General features: G+C 30.9%; 1 protein-coding gene across 9 annotated transcripts in view; it reads right to left on the bottom strand.

Moving 5' to 3' along the window:
• The window catches only part of LRRIQ1 (leucine rich repeats and IQ motif containing 1), a 208,868-nt gene that overhangs the window by 9,909 nt on the left and 173,098 nt on the right, over window positions 1-25,861 (bottom strand). For 6 of the 9 annotated variants that reach the window (XM_035257158.3, XM_035257159.3, XM_078338073.1 and 3 more), the window contains 3 exons: window positions 25,084-25,216; window positions 22,299-22,359; window positions 9,908-10,028 (listed from right to left, as the gene is read on the bottom strand). In XM_035257158.3, the coding sequence (XP_035113049.3) occupies window positions 9,908-10,028; window positions 22,299-22,359; window positions 25,084-25,216 (315 nt within the window). Of the gene's footprint in view, window positions 1-6,881; window positions 8,531-9,500; window positions 10,029-22,298; window positions 22,360-25,083; window positions 25,217-25,861 lie in introns of those variants that run through there. The other 3 variants (XM_035257160.3, XM_035257162.3, XR_004728920.3) reach the window with 3 other exon arrangements.

Below are 25,861 nucleotides of genomic sequence, written 5' to 3'. Positions count from 1 at the left end.
ATTTGAATGATTTTTACTGTATTACATTAACACATATTTTAATAAAACATTAATGAGTAGTGACTTCTTTGAACCTTGCAAAAACAGACACAGAATACTAAAGACTGCTAAATGACATTTTCTTTAAGATCGTGTCTGAGGAAAATACATCAGAATTATATAACTATTTGGATTTTGTAAAGGCCATGTACAAGTAAAATGAATATGCAAATTACTGGATGGATGAATCAAAACTCAATTTCCCCTTTTTTAAGAAAGAAAAAAATAATAAGATAAAAAAACCCAAAAAGACCTAAATAAAAAAAAGAGAAAAAAACTCAATTTCCTTTTTGTATATAGTTGCAGTCTATATTAAAAATATGAAAGCAGGGATATGACAAACACTCACTTTTTAAACACTATATACAGTAGAAAATTAAGCTAAATGTGAAATGCTTCTAACATCCAGTGGATAAATAGTTTATTTGTAAATTTCGGTTATGAAATCTAAAGGACTAATCGGAAGTAACAGAGCTCCCAAAATGTTCAAAATGGCAGTTAAACATCATGGAGATATGGAAAAACTGTTTTCAAAACAGATGTATGGTCTGTTCTCACATTGCTGTAAAGAAATACCTGCGACTGGATAATTTATAAAGAAAAGAGGTTTAATTGGATTGGCTCATGGTTCTGCAGACTCTACAGGAAGTATGATGGCATCTGCTGGGCTTCTTGAGGCCTGCCCAGAAGTTCACAATCATGGCAAAAGTGAATTAGGAGCAGACATGTCACATGGCCAGAGTAGGAGCAAGAGAGTGAGGCGGGAGGTGCTACACAGTTTTAAATGACCAGATCTCACAAGAACTCACTCACTATTGCAAGGACGGTACCACAGCGTATGCTGCTAAGTTGTGAGAAATCCTCCACCGTGATCCAATCACCTCCCTTTCAGTCCCCAACTCCCACACTGGGGATTAGATTTCAAAGAGATGTGAGCAGGGACACACATCCAAACTATATCAGCAGATATATATTAGAAACAGATGGCAGAAAGCTTGGAGAATAAGACAACAAAATGGGCAGGTTAGTGGTGAGTATATTCATAAATTAAAGCAAAATAATTTATACGTGTAGTCATAAATAGTAATGTAGCAAGAATTAGGAGGTAAAGTTCTCTGTGTGTGTGTGTGTGTGTGTGTCCATTTGTGTTTGAGTGTCTAATTTATTGAACTACCTGTCTATGTCTTTGGCCTACTATTTTATAAAAAGCTGTAAATTTATAATCCAAGTAAGTAACTTGGTAATATGAAAATGTCACATTTTTGTGATTTTCTCTTCCTTTAAGGAGAAGACACTATAATGAGAATGTTGTGGCAAGAGACAATAAAGTATGAATAGCTCCATATTTTTTGTGTTGAAAGGTTCCTTACTTGGTTCTGAATAACAGGTGCTACACTAAATAACAGGTCCAATACCAGAGCTACACTTCCCTGAAATATATAAGGGACTTCCAGTTTTGAGAACATTGCATGGCTTCTATGTAAGTAGTCTATTTAGAAATAATCTTAGAGAATAGTAATAGCAGTTACTCAAACTGTAATTTTCTAAAGATAAATTCCTAAGGAGTGTAAACCACAGTAAACCATGTGCTTATGTTTAGTGGGGTTTCTTTGGAGAATACACCCTTCTCACTCAACCACTCCTTGCTGTAGGAATGGAGACAACTCAACCACAGAGGTAGGTTCTCCAACTTTAAAAATTAATGCTGCAATGCATTACACATTTTTAATTGGATGATGTTCATTATTAATGCTTTCAGACAGAAAAAACAAGTCTATTTCATGTAAGACATATTGTTTTCTTTTTGAAATGGCATTAAAATGAATTTTTTATTTTTGAAAATAACCTCTACTTTGAAAAAACTGCCTCATGTACTTAAGTATAACCATAAAGTACAGAGACTGTCCTGTGGTGTTAACGTTTAGAACTTATTTAATTAAATTTGAAATTATATCTACAGTATAGTGCTCAGTAAGTGTTTTTGTTGAATGAAACAGCCATATATAACTTCAAAGATACTTTTTTTTAGGGTAAATTTAAAGTATTAACTTTCTCTTCAAAACCGCAACTTTTCTGTCTCCTTCCAATTCTGGTCCATTAATATACTACAGTTTTCTTCAAAACATATACTTTTTTTAGGAGATATTTCAGGTCTGACTCTTTAATATTCTTCATTAGAATTAATCAGATTTACAACCAAGGTCACCTTTCACAGAATTCCACAAATTGTAAAACTTAAATTTATCTTAAAGAAGATGGCTGACTAGCATCTTACTCTTTTGTTTTTCAACACTTCATACTTGTACAAAAACTTCATAGACTTTACTAACCACCTTCAAAATAATCTAATTATTAAATCACATTGTATCTGTTGGTCTATAACTAGTTTCTTCTTCAGCGTCTTTAATTTTCAATTACAAACAACATTTTCTAAAAAGTAAACATCTAGCTATGGATTAAGTAAAAGATCATTTTCAAATGCCGTCCTATGAGATGGGGACTGGTTTCCCAATAGAAAACTACTTTTTTTCTTTTTCTTTGAAAATGGATTGGGACATTAAAAATCAATTTCTAAATATTTGTGGTAGAAAATTCTTAGATTATTTCAGTAGAAGTTACGGGTTTTAATATGAGTTTTAGCATTCTGAAATTGTTTGATTTTATAAAACAGCTGTAATTTCTGACAAATAATGGAATCTTCTGATCTTTAAAAACATTTAAAGAAAATATTAATTTTTTCCCCTTTCAGCTGATTGTGCTTAGCTAAAATAATTAGAGACAATTTAAACAATGTTTAATATTAGAATCATTTAGAAGTATTATGGCACAGATAAAAGTTTGAGTTGCAAGCATGATTTTCATGCTGAAAAATATCAGAAATGATGTTTCTCTTGCTTTTTATTTGAGAAATTGTGTACAAAGCTGTACTGTTCTAGTTGCAGAATTATGGAATTTGAAAGCTAGAAGTACTCTTGATCTCCTCTATATCTATTTTTGTTTTCTGTCCCTCTTCTCATGAGTCCAAAATACACACATATATTTATCTAATTTTACCATAACATTCTCTTAATAAAGAAATAAGACCTCAAATATCATATTCAAGTTTACAAATATCACATATGTAAGTAACAAAATTGAAATTTAGATCTGACCTACTCCAAATTTATTTCCACTATGCCAGGCTGCCTTTACCTGCTAAATTTACATGAGTTCCAAATGATTTAACTAAGTTCACAAACAAGCTGAGGAAGAGCCAACAAGGACTATAAATGAGACTGCCCAATCTCTAAACACATATTCTTATCAATACCACACTCATCATGTTTAAAAATTCAATCAGCATATTAATCATACTTTACTGCTCTTTACCTCATAATTCCAGTTTAATGAGAGCTATATTATACTTTATTAGTCATTCCCTAGTTAATAGGTTTTCCTAGTTAATGATACAGTTTTATAGGCTATTTCCAGTTTAAAACTTAGAAGAAAGACAAAAAGAAGGATGGAACATGCTTTCTTGACAATTTCGGGCTTTATGTTTTTCTTCAATTTCCCTCAAACACACTTTCTAGACTAAAATGCTATGAATAAATAATACTTGGACTTCATTTAGTCCAAGCTGTGAATCTCTTTTAAAGAGAAGAAAATTGAATCCAAATTACCTTTCATAAAGATGTTCTTCACAAATACACTTATATTTCAAATACATACACATGTGAAAATTATTATATTCAGAAAATAGTAATTTAAAGCATATATATGTTCATTATCTATTTATAGTATTTACTGCCTCTTAGCAGCAGGGCCTTGCTCTCTTGCCCAGGCTGAAGTGCACTGGTGTGATCATAGCTCACTGAGGACTCAATCTCTTGAGCTCAATCGATCTCCCACGTCAGCCTCCTAAGCAGCTGGGACTACAGGCACACAGAACCACATCTGGCTAACTTTTGAATTTTTTGTAGAGTAAGGGTCCCACTACGTTGTCCAGGCTGATCTGAAAGTTCTAGGCTCAAGCAATTCTCCCACTTCGACTCCCAAATTGCTGGGATTATAGGCATGAGCCATTGAACCTGGCTCATACATATTTTTGAATGAAGAAATTACAGGATTAGCTTCATATAGGCTAGATCTGTGGAAACTTGCTCTTCTGATTGTTATTTGAAAACTTCATCTGAAATGACACATTTAACATATTGATCGATTATATTTTTTAATGCTTACAAATGCCAGGATTTTGCAAAGCTCTGAGATGCTATGATAGATGCTGAATGTCTACTAAACAGGCAGTCTTCTACCCTGCTTCTTTGTCAGTAAAGCCTTCCTCTTACTATGAAGAAAGAAAATGTCAGATTCTCTCCTACATTTGATGCATCCAGAGGATGACCATATATATATATATATATATATATATATATATATATATATATATATATATAATTATTGGATGGATGGATGGATGGATTGATGGGTGAATATAATATATAATAATATATATTATATATTATTATATATTATTTATAATATATGATATATTATGTTATATATATAATATATAACAGATATATTATGTTATATATATGTTATATAATATATTATATATTATAATAATATATATATTCCAAATGCCAGGATTTTGCAAAGCTCTGAGATGCTTTGATAGATGTTGAATGTCTACTAAACAGGCAGTCTTTTGTATATTATTATATATTTTATGTATTATTATATATTATATATTTTATATATGATTATATATATTATATATAATTATATATTATTATAATATATAATAATTGCAGGGAATTGTTCCAGGTACCTAGAATGCTTAATTAAATTCCCTCCCTTCCTGGAGCATACATTCTAGCAGAGGAGAAGAATCAAAACACAAAATATTAATACAACATTGTTATTGACAATGGAATTTAAAAGAAAGTCTGTTTAGGGCTTTTAAGACAGATTTTCCTCTCTGATATAAGCCAAGCCGTTCAAAATTTCATCTTCATGTTGATTAAATTCCATCATAGAACATTCTACTTTATAACATTTGACAAGCTTACTCTAATATCTGTAACAATTTATCAGTCTAAATCTCATACATACCATTTGGAAAGAAGTCCATGAATGTTAAAGAAAATGTTTCTCTTTGTTTTTGTAGAAAACAATATACATTGAAAAATAAAGTGATATGAATACATGATATAGGAGAATAGCAAGAAAGGCTCATATATTCATTTACTCACTTAAGTGCCTGATATGTGTTAGGCATATATAATTCATCATTATATTTTCTTAATGGCTTGTAGAAGTGATTTGCACATTGTATGCAGGTAACAGCTTACTATTATGATGTGTGGCTTATATAATACACAAACATATGCAATTGATAATTCTGGAGTTCACACAGTGCGGTATTATGCATGTTACACACACACACACACACACACACACACACACACACACACACACATATATTTCCAGCTATGCAGAAATTAGATATTCATATACATGTACACATATGATTATACGTACATAGATATACATAAATATACAACATGCTACCTTCTTGATTTGCAAGTTTACAATTATATTATTGAAATGTGCTTATTCTACTTGAAATAAACCTCAATATCTATCCTTGGAGTCTACTTTTGCTTTAGCTGCTATCCTTAGTCCCTTAACCTGTAAACAGTATTAGGAATGGACTCCTGGCAATCTATTTCATTTTGAAGTTTTTATCACCAAAATCATTATTTTTTTCATAAGAGCTATGAAATTACTCTTTCAATATATTTGAGGAAGTATGTATTGTTAGAAAAGATTCAGAATACCTTTTTAAAACTAATATTAGTTTCTAAAACACTTATTTTTCAAAATCTTCATTTGTTACTTATTATTAATAGGAAAGTTCAAGTCTTCTACTTTACTTTCAAACTTACTTAAAACTGGGCTTCCTCTTTAATCCAGCCTTATTTTATATTACTTCAGTATATGGAACCTCTGGTACAGACAGACTCTTCTATGTTCCACAAAGATACATTCCTATTTTACTATTTACCTTTCTTTAAATGGTTTTCTTCTACCTCTTTCCTTACTTAAATCCCAATTGTCATTCTAGGCACGAATCATGTATAGTGTCTTTAAGATGTCTTTCTAAGTCAATTCAACCACTGTAATTCTTCTCTTCTGAACAATGTTTTCTGCCATATTCAGAAAATTCAATACCATTATTAAAAGGGCTAATTTTTCATAAGTTTAGATATAACCAAAGAGGAACTTAGCTAGGGTCTGGTTACTCACTGTTACAGAGGTATTGTGGGTTTTCAAACCCCAACTAACTATGAAAATGGAATATATCCTGGAAAGTACAGAGTCAATCAGAAGGAGGCACCTGGAAACTACTCATGGGTATGCAGGGAGCAGTGAGCATTCAATAAATGTCTTTTGGATAATTTAATAATTAAAAACTATATTAATATTTGTTTACTGTTTTACTAACTAAACTTTATGTTTCAGTCCATAGAAGAATAAATGATGATATATCCCTAGATTTGGTACAAAAAAAGATGAATTCAAGTTGCTGCTCTTCTTGCAATTTTTTGTGTAAAAAGCAAATTAAATCGTGAGTTTCATTTATGTTAGTTGCCAAAGAAAACTAATCATTATGCATGAGAAAAGATAAAGATAATGTATAAAGCTATAAGTTGCTCTACCAATAAAATTATTATATATTGCAATGCATACTTTAAGCATTAAATGAGGAAATAAATTGAGTCAACCAAATCATTTAGTAAAATCAAATATTTTGCCTAAATATTATATAATGAGTAAATATCTTGCTATGTCCATTTTGTAAATGGCAATTTTTGAATGAGAATGCAATCTCTTACATTACTTTGTAAACCATATGACATATTAGAAATCTAATCTTTGGCCCTTTTGTAAGGAAATAGTAAAGACTAACAGAAAAGAGACAGAAAATTTAGAAAGTTCTCTAAGAAAAGACAGTATTTCCTGAGATGGATAGCATGTTAAAAGTATACTCCTCCTAGTCTTATATTTGACACACAGAAAAGGAAGACAATTCTACTGTGGGATTGTTTTATAATGATGAACAGAATCTCAAAACCTACAACAAACAATGAAGACAACAGGTACTATTCTTCAGGATCTTATAATACCCAAGGCAATATATCACATCCTTTATGTATATTTTATTCATTTTTTCCTCACTAAAACTATGTTATAAACATTACTATTCCTATTTTATAGAGAATAAACTTAATGTTAGAGGTTAAACAATTTACCCAAGATCACAAAACTCGTATGTGATGGTGGAACTGGGATTTTAAATCTGAACTTCTCTGATTCCAAAGAATGCATGCTATAAAATTATCACAACACTAAAAGAGAAATATCTAGAAAAGTTCAAAGGCTCAAAAAGAGTTTTACAGCTGTAGTCAACAAAGTGCATTCTAGATCCGGCTTGCAAAGCTAAAACAAATATTTTATTAATAGCTGTATAAGGTGATATTTTGAGAGCGAGAGGAAGCTAAAAGAAAAAGAGCTTTCGAGATACCAAAGTTGTAACTGGTTGACCCAGGGCCATGGAGGCCTAAGGCCCAAAGACTTTGATTTCTACCGAATGATAGATTAAGCCAAATATTTCAGTTAAGCAACTAAGAGTAGGTTTCTTGTAAGCTGAAACAATTAGAACATATACCTAGATACTTGAGACTTCTATACCTTAGCCCAATAGATGCTTATTTTATAACTATGCATAGGTGGTAATTATAAAGAATGCTTACTAAGCACCTATTTTGTACCAGTTTGTGTTCTAACTGGCATCCATTTGATCCCAATAACAACTCTGTGAGTTAGATACTTCTATTATCACTCCTATTTTAAAGACTAAGCCCTCATTCAAATCCAGCCAAATTGATGTCAGAGACCATACTCTATCATTATATAATACTGATGTTATAGTTAACTAGTAACTACAGTGATTAAACAAGTAGTATCTTACTCATAATCATTCTGTTATTTAATTAAAATTCCATTTTCTAAAGTAGTTTGCCTTAAATTCTCACTTACTAAGGACATTCAGAGATTAGTAGTGTTTGCAAAAATATTTGTTGACAAATAGCTGGAATTACAATGAGAATTGCATTATTTCAGCTTCTTAGAGAATGTGTTAAAAGTGAACTCTGTACTCTAAAATCTATAATTCAATACCGTGGATGTGAATGATGAAACTTGCATATTTGAAAACAGTTGCTGATTTATTGAGCTATTAATGTTCTAACATTGAGGTAATATGTTATAAACAGAAGTTTTGAAATTCTAATGTGACAAGGCAATTTTTTGTTTTGTGTTTGTTCTTAATTTGCTTATTTTTTACCTACCATACTCCAAAGTGATATCATATGAGTTTGTAATATGCAGTACATACAATTAGCATTATTCATTAATATGTATTGATACAGGTTGATTAATTCTGAAAAGGAATATAGATTTTGAAAATAGTTAAGGTTAGTGTGTTATGTTAACAACTAAAATATTTATATTAGGTGAACAATTTAAACTTAAAATATTTATTTCTTAACTATATTAACTAGGGCAACATTTCAATGACCAGATTCTATAATCATATAAGAAAAATTCAGTATCTCTAATGTCTTTGAAACTTGGAAAATATTTAAAAATTAGACATATTAAAATTATTATTTCAAAAGTAAATTAAAATTTATTAAAATGAACTTGCATGTATGAACAAATACAAATAATTATAATCTAATTAAGTCAAGTACTTGGATGAAAAGTGAAAGTCAGAGAACCATTTTGAAGTTTTCATTTATCTGGAGAGCACCATCTGGATCACTGAATTTTTCACTTTCAATCAAATATTGATTTTGTGTGTGTGTGTGTATGTGTGTGTATAATACCAATGAGTAATAAAACTTTTTCAAAAATAACAATAATTATAATTAAGTATAAATATGTGTGAACTTTTGAGTTTCATTATACACTGGGAAAATTAACAAAATGTAATGTTAAGCAAAACATCTTTTATACTAATGTGCTATAACATTTTAGAAGGTATCTTAAAATCTCTAGGGTTAAATAAGGACTTTGAAAGATATTACTCTCCAGTCTCCTGAAATAGCAGAAGATATTGACAATTTTTAAATGTTTACATTTTCTTAGTTAATAATTGAAATATAATTTTTGTTGAAACCATTACTTCTATATTCTCTCTATATATATATGTTTTATACATATATTATATATTTAATAGACATATATTTCACACCAAATTAAAGGTAATAGTTGTGTGTGACAGATTTATGAATATATAGTCATTATTAATAGACAGAATCAAACTCTCACATATCCAATGGAAATAGTTTTTGAAAGCATGTTTTTGACAATATAATATTATCTAAAGCTCTTCTATTTACAAATATTTCCTTTGAAAATTAACTTTACATACAGTATCTATTAAATCAATGGCAAAAGTCCAAATTATTGTATTTTCATATATAAATCTAACATTTTACAATTAGTCTAAAAAAGTCTTTTAGAATTAAATTATCAAAGAATTCAATATGATTCACAGGGTATGGGGGGCAGGAGATATTGATTCCCAGAATACAATTAAAATAAAAACTGATGCAGTTAATTTTAGAAATAATTTAATTTTGTTTATATCAAAAGAGGACATGTAAAGAAAGAAAAAATCTAAATACACATTTCTGGGCCATTCAAGTTGCTGGCATCCTACCCCCTATCTGTAAAAGAATGCTTGTTGGCATTAGGCTCCATCAATTCATTTGTGATTTCTAAATTAATTCTGAAGGAAACCACAACTTACTTGAAGATCCTGCTGAGTGTCTGTGTGCCTGATTTTTTTTTTCTCTGTTCACAGACAAAGCATTTCCACTGGTCATGGAAAAAAGGTCTAAATCCGTGTCTTCTCTGCTTACAAGTCTTGCCTGGGAGCAATGGAAGAGAATGTATACAATCATGAAACAAAATATGGCATTTTCTGAATGCAGCTCACATTACCCCAAATAAACAAACAGGCTCTGTCAAACAACCTTCTTCAAAATGATACCACAATCCTTTATTGCTGCCCAGGCAGAACAAATGCACTATGTCAAAGCATTTTTTTGCAAATAAGAGTCGATTATAAAATTGAGGATTGCTATTTGAGTCTGTACAACAAAAGAAAACATTTTAGTACAGTAATTTTGATGAAAATCAATCTCAAAGGTAGCTGATGAAACTTTAAAGAGCTTAACATTATTTATTTGCCAAGTATACTACTTAATTCTTAATTGAATGTTAGACATGTCATATCCAGTTATTTTTTGCAATATTTATATGTTGTCACTTATATGTATTAGTCTTATCAATAAAATTCTCTGAAATGTCTTTCATCCCATACTTGCATATTATAAAGCTACAATCTTTATCTTCTCATTACAACCATTATCAATATTAAATATTATATTTAAGTCTAATTTGGGGATAATTATAAATATATAGATATTTCAGGGCATTATTTAATGAATATAAAAATTAAATTATCTCAAATTGCCTTTGAACTTTTATTACTTAGACTGAATCTAAGAGTCAAAATTAATTGCTTTTCATCTATAAAACATTGTTGCACATAATGTTGAATATCATTACCTAAAGATATATTAGGATTCAGTTCTGAAATGGGGGGAAATGCCATGAGGGGAAGCAAAGCAGCCTCAAAGTAGCTGGGATTTAACCAAAACCACACTATGCTTGAAATCCTGTGAAAAAGCATTGTTCTTAATGTTTGATGTTAAGAAAACTTAAACATAGCAAAATAAAAGCATAAAACCACCACTGTGGTTAAAAAGCTGTCACCATATGATGAGCTACAAAGACTCAAGGAACTAGAATCCAAAAATTATCCTCTTTAAAGTTGAGATATTTGCCCTTCACCCTTTCATCCCTTCCCACCTTCTTTCTACTTTTAAACATATGAACTTCCATTTATTTAACATACTTATATTTTTCCAAATCTATTTATATTTTCCCGGATTTGGTCTTAATTGACAAACAAAAATTGTATATATGTATCATGCAAAACATGATGTTTAAAATATAAATACACAGTGGAATGCTTAAAGTGAGCTAATTAACATATGTAATGCTTCACATACTATTTTTAAGTAAGCAAGTATTACTCTTGCTGAGTTCAGAATATAACCCATTCTATAATGTCAATCATTTTTTAAATGTAACTAGCTAAGTGATAATAATTACATTGTCAAAAACCTTGGTAGAAAACTTTAAAATAAAATAAATAAAAATTGGCTTCGAATTTACACTTGTGATTTGTATGAGTTATACGTTATTTTTGAAATGGATTTCAATAGTATATAAGAGTACATGTCTAATATTAGAATAGCTCATTAGAATAGCTCAATCAATGGTAAATCTTAAAAATAACCAGTCAAATATTAAGGGGAAATATCAAAGCAACACCACAATTTTGGTGAGACTACTTAGATAACAAGAAAATAAAAAACATGTGGACCCCATAAGGGATCATCCTGCAGACTAAAGAGGCTTTATGACTATAAGCCTTAATATTTTAAATGAGGTTTATTTATTTAAATGTAATGACATAATTTCACTACACCTATTAAGAAAGTAGAATTCCCACTCTCTCTGAAATAAGACAAAACCTACAGTCAAGGAAACATTTGTAAATAAACACCTTCCAAAAATTTTATTATTATCTAAGTCATTAACATCCAAAGACGATTTCTTCCAAAGTAGAAAAGAGCTAGTTAGTTACTAATTTGGTCATATTACATAGGAAATCAACTTTAGAAGTAAAATTATCAGAAACACATGGCTTCAAAATGATGCCATTTAGCAGCTTAAAAGCAAACCTAGAAATTTCATAAATGGACTAGTTAGATGTCTTTCAGTGAATCTGGCACAGTCCATATGCAGTAATATTTAGATATTATTTTTGAAAACATTGACTTCCCAACTAAACATCACTCTCTGCTTACTATTAAAAAAAGAGAGAAATTGTAAACAATATACAGATTTTTAAAATATCATATAAAATGTATTTATAGTTGTCCCTCAGTATTTGTGGGGATTCATTCTGGGATTTCCACATATAATAAAATCCATGCATGCTCAAGTCCCTTATTTAAAATGGAGAATTATTTGCATATAACCTGTGCATATCCTCCCTTATACTTGAGATAATCTCTGATTACTTCAATACCTAACTAACTGTAAATGCTATATAGTTTCTATGCTGTATTGCTTTTTTATTTGCATTATTTTTACTGTTGTATTGTTATTTTTTGTTTGTTGAATATTTTCAATCCACAGTTGGTTGAATCCGTGAATACAGAACCCATGGATATGGAGTGCCAACTTAAAAAAAAACCTTAAAATAACTAATCACACATTCAACATTTATTCTATAAAAAGTTATGCTGGATTCTAAAATACTGCAATATTTTCTATGGCTATAATATAATAAACGGTCTTGAGTTAATGTCAGATAAGAATTTTATCACATACAACTTACTGGCAAATACTTATTAGACTGGATTTTGCAAAATTCTTTTAGGTATTTGTTTTCAGAACAGATCTCTTTTATAGCCCTGCCTACAAGGTTTGCAGCCCCTGGCCCCCACTATATTATCACAATTAAATGAGAGATGCACATTTTGGGACAGAACTTTCCAAGCCTTTGGATTCTAATTCACCTCCAACTTTGGCAACTTAATTAAAAAAGAGATTCTCATATATTAAAGAAGAGGAATTTCCTCCTTTTCTACATTTTTTTTATTAAAAAGATTTTATTACATATTAATTTAAATTTTAAAAATATTGTCCTTTTGGAAGTGAAGATATACAAAACAGCACACATAATAACAACTATCTATGAACTTATTGCCCAGATATTTCTTTACAGAGAGGAAGCAAGTTTTATAAAATTGAAGTCCCCTTACAAGCTATTTTGTTTTTCTACATATGTATTAAACATTTTAGAGTATTATTTCAAAATGATATATTTTTCTGTGACTTGCTTTTTTTACTGTATATTATATATGAGATCTAGATTTAGTTCATTTAACTGTTAGAATATTTTTCAAATTATGGCAAAATTATGATATATACTATATATGTACCACATAATTATTTGTAATATATCTAGACATATGAATGATTTTAAAAGCTTTTTAACTTTATGTAAAAAAAACTATTTATACTCCTAAATTAGTAATACATCATCTTTGCACAAACTCTTTTTCTTATATAATAAGACAGATGTCTTGTTATATAATTTATGTGGGTAGAGAAGTCACTTTAAATATTTAAAAGATATAATGTACATGCGGTAAAGTGCAAAGACCTTAAACATGAAGCTCAACTCCCATAGAATTTTAAAATTCCCACAGAAGTCACAGAAAAATAGCACTGACTTCCCTATGCACCCTACACCCAGCATGCCTCAATGACATTTCACATAACCACATTATGATCAACAAAACCAGAAAACTGACACTATATCAATATTATTACTAAACTATGGACCTTATTAGAACTTCACTAGTTTTCACATGCACTATTTTTTTCTTTCTTGCAGTTCTATGCTGTTTTATCATATGTATACATATATGTACAGATTATGTATTGCATTAGTATGTATAGATTCATGTATCATCACAATTAGGACAAAAATTTGTTTCATCTTCCCAAAGAAACTCTCTTGTTCTCCTTTATAGTCATATCCTATCCCCAACCTAAGCATGGCAACTAATCACATGTTCTCCATTACTATAATTATGTGATTTTAAGGATGTTATTTTAATGAAATCACATAGCATGTAATCTTTTGAGATTAGCCCTTTTAAACTCAACATAACGTTCTTGAGATCTACAGAAATTTTTGAATATGTCAAAAGCATTCTTATTTTTTTGCTTTTTATTGGTGTGTTGCATATCCATTGCATGTATGTACCATCATTTCTTTATTCTTTTACCCATTCAGTGAGATTTGGGTTGTGTTAAGTTTGGCTATTACAAATAACACTGCTATGAAAATCTACGTACAGTTTCTGTTTGAATAAAGTTCACTTCTCTAGGAAAAATGCTCAGGATCAGAATCATGAGGTCATATATTAAGAGTATATTTAGCTTTATAAGTTTCTTATAGGTACTAAAGTCTTAACAAGCTTATAAAGCTTATAATTTTTTTTCTCCAGAGTGGTTGTGCCATTTTCACCAGCAATTCATGAGAGATCCAGTTGCTCTGCGTACTTGTCAACACTTGGTAATTTCAGTATTTTTTACTTTAACCACTCTAATATGAGTAGAATGGCATTACATAGTGGCTTTAATTATTTTCCTAAGTGAACACCTTTTCATTTCTTTATGACAGAAAGAGAATATAAATGCTTCTCTGATTATGTGGTTTGACTTCTCATTTCTTTTTATTTTCTGAATTGTGTCTTCTTAAGGGCAAATGCTTTTAAATATGAAATACGATTGATTTGTAACTATTTTGGTTTAGATTTTTTGCCTCTGCCAGGTTTGTGGATGTATCTTTTTGTTTTCTTCAATAGGTTTTATTTTTTATTTATTTTATTTTATTTTACTTCTTTTGGAGTCAGGCTTTGCCTCTGTTGCCCAGGTTGGAGTGCAGGTGGTGTGATCTCAGCTCACTGCAAACTCTGTTTCCCTGATTCAAGGGATTCTCATGCCTCAGACTCCTGAGTAGCTGGGATTACAGGCATGTGCCACCATGACCAGCTAATTTTTGTATTTTTGGTAGAGGTGGGGTTTTGCCATGTTGGCCAGGCTGGTCCCCAACTCCTTCCCTGGAGTGATACACCCACTTGGGCCGCCCAAAGTGCTGATATTACAAGCATGTGCCACCGTGCCAGCCCTCTTCAATATGTTTTATAGTTTTGGCTTTTACATTTAGGCTCATAATTCATCTTAAATTCATTTTTCACAAGATGAGAAGTAAGAGTCAAGGTTCTTTTTTCATGTTAGTTATCTAGCTGTCCAGCACTATGTTTAAAAAGGGCTATCCTTTCTCCCCTGAAATTGGTTTGGTATTTTAAATTGACCTTATAAGGATATTTTTCTGGACTCCCTATTCTTTCCATTGATAGAGTCTTGTATCTTAACACATATATAAATATATATACATAAATGTATATACAGATATATATGTGTGAATTATTACTGGGTATTGGTAGCAAGTCTTTATTACTGGGTATTGGTAGCAAGTCTTGAATTTAGGGTAGCATGAGTCTTATTATTCTTTTTTCAAGATTGCATTTGCTATTCTAGGTCCTTTGCATTTCCATACACAGTTTAATATCAGTGTATATATTTCTACCAACAATCTTACTGGGATTGCTTTGAATGTACCGAACGTTTGGAGAGAATTGACTTCTTACAATTTGAGTTTTTCAAATTATTTATAAATATGATATGTCTCTTAAATTTTTTAAAGCAGTGCTTTGCAATTATCAGTGTAGATGGCTTGTGCATTTCAATGTAAACATTTATTTTTAAATGTTTTAGATTTTTTGATGCTGTCATGAATGAACATTTTAAATTTAATTTTTAAAGTTTATTGCTAAGATATAGAAATGTAGTATATTTTAAATTAATCTTTATTGTGTGGCCTTGGGTAAATTCACTTATTATGTCTAATAACAGTGGGGATTTCTTAAGACTTTTATGTGCAAGTTGATGTCACCTGTGAAAATCAGATGATCTTTTCCAATCAGATTTTCTTGTCCTGGTCCTGATACTAGGTACAAAACATTGGGCTTTTAACCACTAAGTATATCAAGTAAAGTAAGTTCTCCTAGTCCTAATTTTCTATGAATTTTTTACCATAAATCCTTTGAACTTGTGGTAAAAATTTTCTGCATATATTGAGATAATAATTTTTCTCCTTTTAATGCTAATGTGGTAAATTAAAATTCTATTTTCACTAGATATAGAATTGAAGGTTGACTTTTTTTTCTTTCAGCGCATTGAATATGTTCTGCTTTATTCTGGATGTCAATATTTATGATGGATAGTGAAACATAATCCTCACAAATGGTCCACTGTACATTATGTATACTTTAGCTGCTTTAAATTTTTTTCTTTCATATTGGTTTTCAGCAGTTTGATTACGATGTGCAGAGGTGTAATTTTTGCGTTGAATTTTTGAATCTGTTGTCTCATATTTCTCACCAAATTTTAAATATTTTTAATGATTAGTTTTCACACGTTTTGTTCATCTCTAATCTCTTTTCTGGAAATTCAACTATGCATTTATTAGCTTGCCTGCTATTGTCTGACAGAGCACTCCAACTTTGATTTTTTTTAAGTTATTTTTCTCTCTCTGCTCCATTTTGGAGAGTTTATATTGCTTTGTTTCTAAAGAAGTACACTTTTCTTCTGAAATGTCTAATTTATTAAGTCCAGCCATCAATTTTTTTTAATTAAAGTGAAATAGTTTTCATTTCTAGATTTTCTATTTTATTATTTTTTAAAGTTTCTTTTCTCTATTAAGATTTCCATCTGTTTCCTCAACATTTAAATCTCTGAATGTATTTACAATAGATGTTATCATTTGCAGGCAAGAATTTTAAAAAGGCTACTTGATTTGGTTATAGTGATGATTTTTTTTTTCTTACAAGGCTCATTTTCCTGCTGCTTTGAAGGTTTAGCAACTTTTTACTGCACACTGGACATTGTAATTTCATTTGCTGAATCCGCAGATTTTGTTAGCATCCTTTAAACTCTGTTAGTTTTTATTCTGGCAGGCAGTTGATTCAGTTGTTGATTAACATGGTCTTTTTGAGGCTTATATTTAAGTTTTACTATTTTAGATCTAGAGGAGTTTTTAATCTAGGATTAGAGTCACCCCTTCCTAAAATTTAACTTCACATGGTCTTAACTAAATGTCTGGGACATTCTCCACTGTAGCAGGTAAGAACTCCAATGTTTCACAGTTTTGGATGGTCTCTAGAGTTTCCTTTCGGTTTAGATATTTTGGGTAGCTGTTCCCTTCTGGACCTCAATGAATCTCATAGTACACTATATACAGAGCTTAGTATTTGGCCAAAAGTCTGAAGGAGACCACTATACCATTTTTTTGCAACCCTCTAGTATTTTACCCTGTAAATACCAGCTATCTCAGCAACTCTGAACACTCCTTTCTCTCTTTCTTTTCAACTCAGAGAAACTACTGAGCTCTCTTTGGGCTTCCCTTCCCTCTGCTGTAGTCCAGAAAGTGTTTCCAAGCTGTTACCTGAAGTGACTGTGGAATTCATGTGTTTCATTTATCTCAGTGATCATAGTCCTGTACTGCCTGTTTCCCAACTAATAAAATAGTTGTTTGATTTATTTTATCCAGGTTTTATAAAAAAGTTTTTCTTCAGAAATACTGGTCTGATACCAATTAATATGTCATAGCCTAAAGCAGAAACAACTAAGAACACAAATAAATTGGTACTAATTTTATTAATTGGTATTATTAATTTTTAAACTCAATAATATATTATTTAAATATATCCATTTTCTGCCTGGTTTTAATTTGTTCCTCTTGCTTCCTGAATTGTGTTCCATAATATATATCCAACCAATTATTCATTTCTTTAATATCAAAAAGTTCTTAATTTGCCTCTAAATGTGTATTAATAATACAGCAACAAACTTCTTGGTATATATTCTTTGATGGCTATATTTAAAATAATCTGGATATATACATATATATATCCATATATACACAAACACACACATATATACACACACATATATGCACACACATATACATACATATATATATACATATCTAGAAATATATTCACATTAAAAAGATATATATGTCTCCAGAAATATATATATATATATACCAAAATATAAATGTGTATGTATATGTATATGTGTGTGTGTGTATCCAAAAATATGTATCTTTTTTCTTCCAAGAATGGGCTTGTAGACTAATAGGGTATTCAAATACCTACTTTAATAAACACTGATAAGTTTCTTTCCAGAATGACTGTACCAGCTTCTACTTTGAGCAACTGTACGTAAGAATTTCCACATTGGTGACAACCCTTTTGCATTATCCAGTTTTCTAATTTTTGTCATTTGATTGATATAGCCATAAGACATCTTAATTTTCATTTTCATTCCTCTCATCTGGAAACTGAGCATCTCTTCACATACACTTGCCCATTTAGGCATCATCTTTGTGAACCACATATTTATATTATTTTTCTAATACATTCATTGGGTTACCTGAGAGAGATCTTTTTATATTTAGATATTAAGCTCTGTTAAATTAGACACTGAAAATAGTAGTCATATACCTGTTAACCTTTTCTATAAAATCCTTAATACAAAGAAATATTTAACAGTCAACAGATATTTTTGCCATATATTTTGTACTATTTGTACCTTTTAAAAATGTAGTTTTAACTGCTAAGTTGCAAAGATATTCCTTATTTTACCTGTTTTACAGCTTTTCCTTTCATATTTGGATCTTTGAACTTTATGAATTCTGTCCACTGCTGTAAAAGGTGTGCATGCATATTCCTGCATTTTTTCAATGCCATTTACTAAATAATTTCAGCTTTCCAATATTCATAACACAGAGTTATAGTTCTATACCTGACCTTGCTATTCATTTCCATTGGTCTATTCATCCATTCCCATGCCAACCATAAAGTTTGCTTTAGCTTTGTACTAAGCCTTTATGTCTTGTGACACAACTTGCTCTTCTTTTTCAAAGTTGACACACATATTCTTGGGTTTTTAATCCTAGAGACATATTTTAAGATGAGATTTACCAGGCTTACAAAAATTGTTGTAATATTGGATGAGATTCCTTCTAATTTATAGATTTATTTGAGTATAATTGACACATTTTCTATACTAAGGTATTATACTCATTAATACTAAATTTACCTGAATATTACCATACTCTGCCTAGATCATGTTTAACAACTGAGTCAGAGATAGTCACTGAGAAAATTGCAGCCCAGTGGGTCTCAGCCAAATCACTTTCTGAAAATTGTCCTTTGCTGGAGAACTGCCTTATTTAAGTCACACCTTCTCCTGAAGAGCTGCAGGAATATTAAAATCTGGTCTTCTTGCCTCAAACTAGGACAACCCAAAAGGGTCTTCCTCATCTCTAGAGTTCACTTCCTCTGATGCACCTCTATTGTAGGTTGCCATTTTCCTCTGTTCATTTCTGCTTCTTTCATCTCTCACAGGAGTTATTTTGGAAAGCTCTCCTGAATAAAACCCCTGCATTCAAACATAAAACTAAGAGTATGTTTCTGGGAAACCTGAATTATAATTCTGTCTTCTGCAGAAAAATTCTGGAGTTTTGGGAAATCCATTTAATTCAATTAACAATAAAATTGACTATATATTTGACATGTCTTCTGATATATTTTTGGATGTAAAGAAAATATTTTGTTTCCATTTTTCTAATTATTGTCACACAATATGCTTTGCTCTTGCTTGAAAGACAGAGATGTTATTTACCAGCATCCTCAATATTTAGAATTTAAATATTTGATTATGCCTTATTCTTGCCTCACTAGTGATCATTACTAAAATATATTCTGGATGATACTCTTCCCTATTATTAAGAAATAAAATCCATTGTCTTTTGGCATTCATTTTTTCTGGTATGAAGTCGGCTGTCAATCTAATTATTTTTCCTTTGTAGGTGATCTTCTGATTTACTAACTTTATCTTTTATTGTGTCCAGTCTAGGATGTATATAAATTAATTTTTCTTATTTCTGGAGCTTATAATTGGTTTACCTGCATACCCCTCTGTCCTTTCTTTTTTTTTAAGACAGAGTTTCACTCTTGTTACCCAGGCTGGAGTGCAATGACGCGATCTCAGCTCACCGCAACCTCCGCCTCCTGGGTTCAGGCAATTCTCCTGCCTCAGCCTCCTGAGTAGCTGGGATTACAGGCAAACGCCACCAAGCCCAGCTAATTTTTTGTATTTTTAGTAGAGACGGGGTTTCACCATGTTGACCAGGATGGTCTTGATATCTTGACCTCATGATCCACCCACCTCGGCCTCCCAAAGTGCTGGGATTACAGGCGTAAACCACTGCGCCCAGCCCTTTTCTTAACACTTGATAACTTTTGTTTCATAATTTTCTGTCCTTTTTTTATGATTATTCTTACATTTTTAAGAATCTTATAATAGTAACAGTTGTGTTTTTTTCTTTCTGTTTTTACTTTTCATTTTCCTCTTAATTACGGCCTTGTCCCAATTGTGTAATACTCTGCCTTCAGTTCTTTGGCACAAGTGGGCATGTAGGTGTTTTCATTCCTTAATACTCTTCTTGATTTCTACTCTGGTCCTTTAGTCAGCTCTGTATTATTTTGATAAAAGCCACTGATGCCTTTCCCTGCATCCACTCATTTAAAAAAGGAGACATCTGGATATTTCTATTCCACTACCATTTACCTTGTTTTTGCATTCAGTTGTATCTCTTCAATGTGAAAACAAAATGTATCATTGTAACGTATGTTATTTATTTGTATGTAGTGGAAAATGGAGTATGGAAAAGGATTAATATCTAATCATTAATCTCACAGACCTATTATTATCAGTAATCTATCCAATTAGTTGTCATTCATTTTTAAAAGTGGAAAAATTAAATATCATAACCCTTTATGTTTTTTGAGACAGTCTCACTCTGACATCCACTTTGGAGTACAGTTGTGCAATCTCAGCTCATTGCAACTTCCATCTTCTGGGCTCAAATGATCCTCCCACCTAAGCCTCCCAAGTAGCTGGGACTACAGGTGTGCACCACCATGCTCAGATACTTTTTTTTTTTGTATTTTTGGAGGTAGAGGTGGGGTTTTGCCATGTTACCCAGACTGGTCTCAAACTCCTGAACTCAAGCAGTCTGTCTGCCACAGCCTACAAACGTGCTAAGATTACATACCTGAGACACCACGCTTGACCATAATATAATAACATTTCATTACCCTGGCATTCCTGGACAGATTTATGTTCTCAATCGTTGCTCTCAAGTGGCCACTCACCAATCCGTGCCAAAGTGTTAATCAATAATATGTGTGGTGTTAATGGCCTAAATTGGCAATTTTCCTTGGATAATCTATAGGCCACTTCCTTAGACAGATCTCTATTAAAATGCAAGAAGATACCTGTTGAGTGGTTATCTCAAATCTGTGCATAGATTCCATAAATATTTTCCAAAACACATGTATTTTAGTTAGAGACTACCTTAATATTTGCTACTCTTTCAGGAAAACTCCTTGCATGAGATGTTCATGAAAATGATAAATATATCAAGAAAATGATAAATGTTCTGGAAATCATAATACTCTTTTCATTCAAAAAGCACATGATCCAGGTTCATATAAAATTCTACAAGACAAGCTAAATTATAATCAGTTTTTTGATGAATGCAGAATCTGAGCAAGGGGTAACTGGTTGTAAACTTTGGGTCACCCGATGCATACATTTTCACCTACCAAGGAGGCCACACACTTCTGTTATTGGCCAGAGTACTCTCTTCTCTGAAAATTTCTGGAAATGTACTGAAAAATTGTTGTTTTGTGTGATCAATTTTCCTAGACTCCATATTGACCATTCCCCTTCTGCTTACATAGTCTTCCTTCTAGTAGCATATAGTGCCACTGACTCTAGCAATTCACATACAGTTATACTGCATAGAGTCTTTATTCTGACCATTATGTTTAAAGCTCCAATAATTTACACTTTATTACATAGAGTGGTTGAGCTCACAATTATTTGTTAATGTTTATATAGTTGGATTTTCTAAGTAATGAGGGTACTTTGGTATTTCCTCCAGTTATAGCCTACAAATTCTACTCTTCTAAAGTGTCCAAGAAAAAAGTTTCAGTTTTCCATTCAGAGTAATTTCCCACCTAGAGTAATTTTTATTTTAAAGTTGCAGGATGCTAATATTTTTATACCTGTCATATAAAATTATGTATTTTTAAGCAATGTCATGTTTAAATTAAATTACAAACCAAGAAAAGATGTTACTATTTTAACACATATTTTGAGATTGCTCCAAATAGATACAGTTGTGATATTTTCATAGTTTAATTATGAACATATTTTAAAGTGCCATTTATTGAACACTAGTGTCTACAACATTTTTCTGTAACTTTAAACACATTTCTTACCACAAGCTGAACTCTTCCACCATGAAGAACATCTGGATCTAACTCAGGCAAAAAGTGATTGCTGCATAGTGACAAAAACAGAAAGTGTTTTATAATGTAAATGTAGAGGAAGCATATAAAAGAAATGCCTGACTAAAAAGCTTGAGAGAAATCCATCATTTATGAAATGGAAATAACAGGTTTCTTAAATTAGGTTATAAGCAAAAAATAAGTGCAAATGTACATCTTTCCTGAGTTTAAAAAATCAATTTGAGATAAAATTTCAATTACTAAATAGCACTTTAATACCACCCTTCTTTGTCAAACATAAACACATGCAAAGAGCCAAAACTGATGACTACTACTAACAATCTTTAATAAACTATAGAAAATTTAAATGTTTTATTTGTATTTACTTACTTGTGTTAATTGTCTTTTTAAAAAGGTAAAGCTTACTACTGTTAAAATAGCTCTAGTGTTTTTAATGCATTATACTATGTAAAAAATAAAATTATGTTTAAAACTAGAACAATGATATTTGGCTCTTCAAGAACTCTTGTCTTTGAAAATAATTTTTTTCTTAAAATATAACTACCTATTTCTTTTATGTATTACATTTTCAAAGGATAAAGTATATGAACAATTGCTTATGGTTTAAAATTTCATAGATAACTTATTTATGAGTAAGGATACTGTTAAATGTTTAAGTATATCAAAATTTCATCCTAAAACATTTTTCATATATTCTTATTAACACTACTTCAGTTCTAATGTTTTTAATTTTCTGAACAAGACCTCTTATATCTGGTTAATAGAGATAGTAAGTTATGCATTCTATTATCATACGTTTGTTTATAATTCAGGGATGCTTTCTGTTATAGTTTGGATATAGTTCTCACCAAAACGCACGTTGAAATTTGATCCCCAGTGTAGCAATGATGGGTGCTGGAAACTAGTGAGAGGTATTTGGGTTGGGTCATGAGGGTGGATACCTCTCGTGAATGGCTTGGTGCTTTCCTGCAGTGAGCGAGTTCTTGTTCTTCTTAGCCTGGATTAGTTCCCATGAGAATGGGTTGTTGAAAAGCCAGTATACCCCTTGAGTTTTGCCCTTCATATGTGTTTACTTCCCCATTGACCTTCCATTGTGTTGTGACCCAGCATCAGAAACCAAGCAGATGCTGGTAACATGTCCGTTGAACAACCCAGCCAGCAGAACCTCTTTTCTTTACAAATTACCCAGTCTGGGTTATTCTAGCAACACAAAACAGACTAAGACACCACCCTATTAATTAAATTGATTAATAACAACATAAATTGTTTACATTTATTTGAATACTTAGTAAAATAAAAATTCTCAAATATCAATGCCTATATTCCTACTTTTTTGTTCACAAGAAAATCTGACCTAATTCTGACTATAAAGTTTTTTCATTTTCATATGATTTTTCACATTTCTAAATGAATTAAATGGATAAGAATGATGACATATTAAAGTTAAGTTTACATATATTATTAAAAGAGATTTGTTTTTAAACATATTTTGACATGCTGTTAAACTAAGTTTTAACTGTAATAATTACAGGTTTTTGTTTGTGTGTTTGATACTTAATGTGAAACAGTTACTACCCACAATGCCTGGAAATATTTCTAAAATTGTCTTTATATTTTATTCAATATTGACATATGTTTTTAATAAATGCCTATAATAACACTTTTACTCCTTTGTGGATATATGTAGCTAAAACAAAAATCTTTAAGATCTATGTAATAATATCATCTCTGGACTTTTATTTCCTTAAATCTTTGGTTCAGAATGCATATGTATGCTTTATATCATATTGTGATGTGCTGGATTCTGTCCCCTAAAATTCATATGTTGAAGTTCTAACCTCTAGGACCTCAGAATATGGCTGTACTTAGAGACAGAGATTGGAAAGAGGTAATTAAGATAGATAAGATCATATAGGTGTGCCTTAATCCAATATCATGGGTGTCCTTATGGAAAGAGAAGATTAGAACAAAGACAACACAGCCCAAGGGATGACAGTGTGAGGATAAAACAAGAAAGTAGCCATCTGCAAACAAAGGAGAAGGTCTTCAAAGATACTAAACCTTCTAACACCTTGATCTTGAACTTGTAGACTCTGGAGCTGAGAAAAAATAATTTTCCCTCGTTGAAACTACCCAATCTGGTATTTTGTTATGGCAGCCCTAGTAAAATGATAAATACATTAATGTAACAAAAATTAATTAAGCAACTTTTAGACTTACGGTACCTTGTTGCTACAGAATACAGACATTTTATATCCTTAACTTTATAGTTCACTCCTATGCCATGAGTTAGAATTATTATCTCTCTCTAAAAGAGAGAAAACTGAAGCCTTGGGGCATCACCAAAATGAGTTGTGTCACTGGTAAAGTAACAGACACTAGGCTGAATTATAATTTTAACTGTCAAACTTATAAATAACAAAAATAAAGCAAAATAAAACACAGCCTACAAGATACATGATATCTAAAAATGGTTAACGAATACCACATTTTTTACTTTAAAAAATAAAATTATTTTGTAGCTCTTCTGTTGGTTTCAAGCATTACAGAATAGAGTTGTTCCCAAACATTTCTGGGTAAAAAATAGAAGGAGTAATTAAATCTATTCTATATGAAAGGCCTTTGTGTAACCTAGCAATGTGGTGTATTGGCCTTTGGCTATAAAGTCATGTTTGTTTTAGCACAATTAACCTAGGTTTCAATTTTCAAGATGTGTTTACAATACAAAAATCTAATTTAGAGGAAATGACCTCACCATTTCATATTTCTGGAATTAGTTGTTTCATGAACCCCAACCTGTGTGTGAAGCCATTGGTATGTATATTCTTGATTCCTTTCTAATTTTTCATTTGCAGTGGTCTCTTTGTGGATAAGGTCTTCTTCTGTATCTGTGAAAGAAATATGGAACATTTAATTTGTTATTTAAAGAGATCAAACTTTGACCAACCAGTTCCATCTAGGCTAAATATTTTATCAAAAGAAAGAAAAAAAAATTGACTAATTTATGAGAGCTAAATGATCTGTTTGAAAAGTAATGTCAGTCACAGATTAAGTATTTTTCCTGCTCAAGTGTCAAATCCATCTATTTTTTAAAAAAATATTTTAAATCAATCACCATTTATAGGGTTTGTTTTGAATTTTTAATTAGAAAAATTGGAGAGTTATTTTTTGGTAGACTGTAGAATTCTTCTAATATAAAACCATCTGTTCTCTCTCTGTACTTTTGGGATTAAAGTTTAATTGTTCTTATACCACTCTTTACCCATATGTAGAATTTAAAAATTATATTGAGTGTATTTGGAGTTGAATTTTCATTTACACAAAACTGAGCTTACTTTGTGTCAGCTAATATAGTATTTAATGCATTTCAGAGTTACACTGAAGACCAGTTGTTCTGAAGCATTTTTGGTTTGGGGATTTCTGGCTTCATAGATGTGATTGAAAGTACACCAAAGGGAGATCCCTTTTAAAATCTAAGTCACGGTAATCAAACTCAGAACAATCCTGTGTTTTAAAACCTGATATTTAAAATG

Source organism: Callithrix jacchus, chromosome 9 (assembly GCF_049354715.1).
Source record: "Callithrix jacchus isolate 240 chromosome 9, calJac240_pri, whole genome shotgun sequence".
Classification (NCBI taxonomy): Eukaryota; Metazoa; Chordata; class Mammalia; order Primates; family Cebidae; genus Callithrix; species Callithrix jacchus.
The sequence above is the reverse complement of the archived record's forward strand: the minus strand, read 5'-3'. Positions and strand labels throughout refer to the sequence as shown.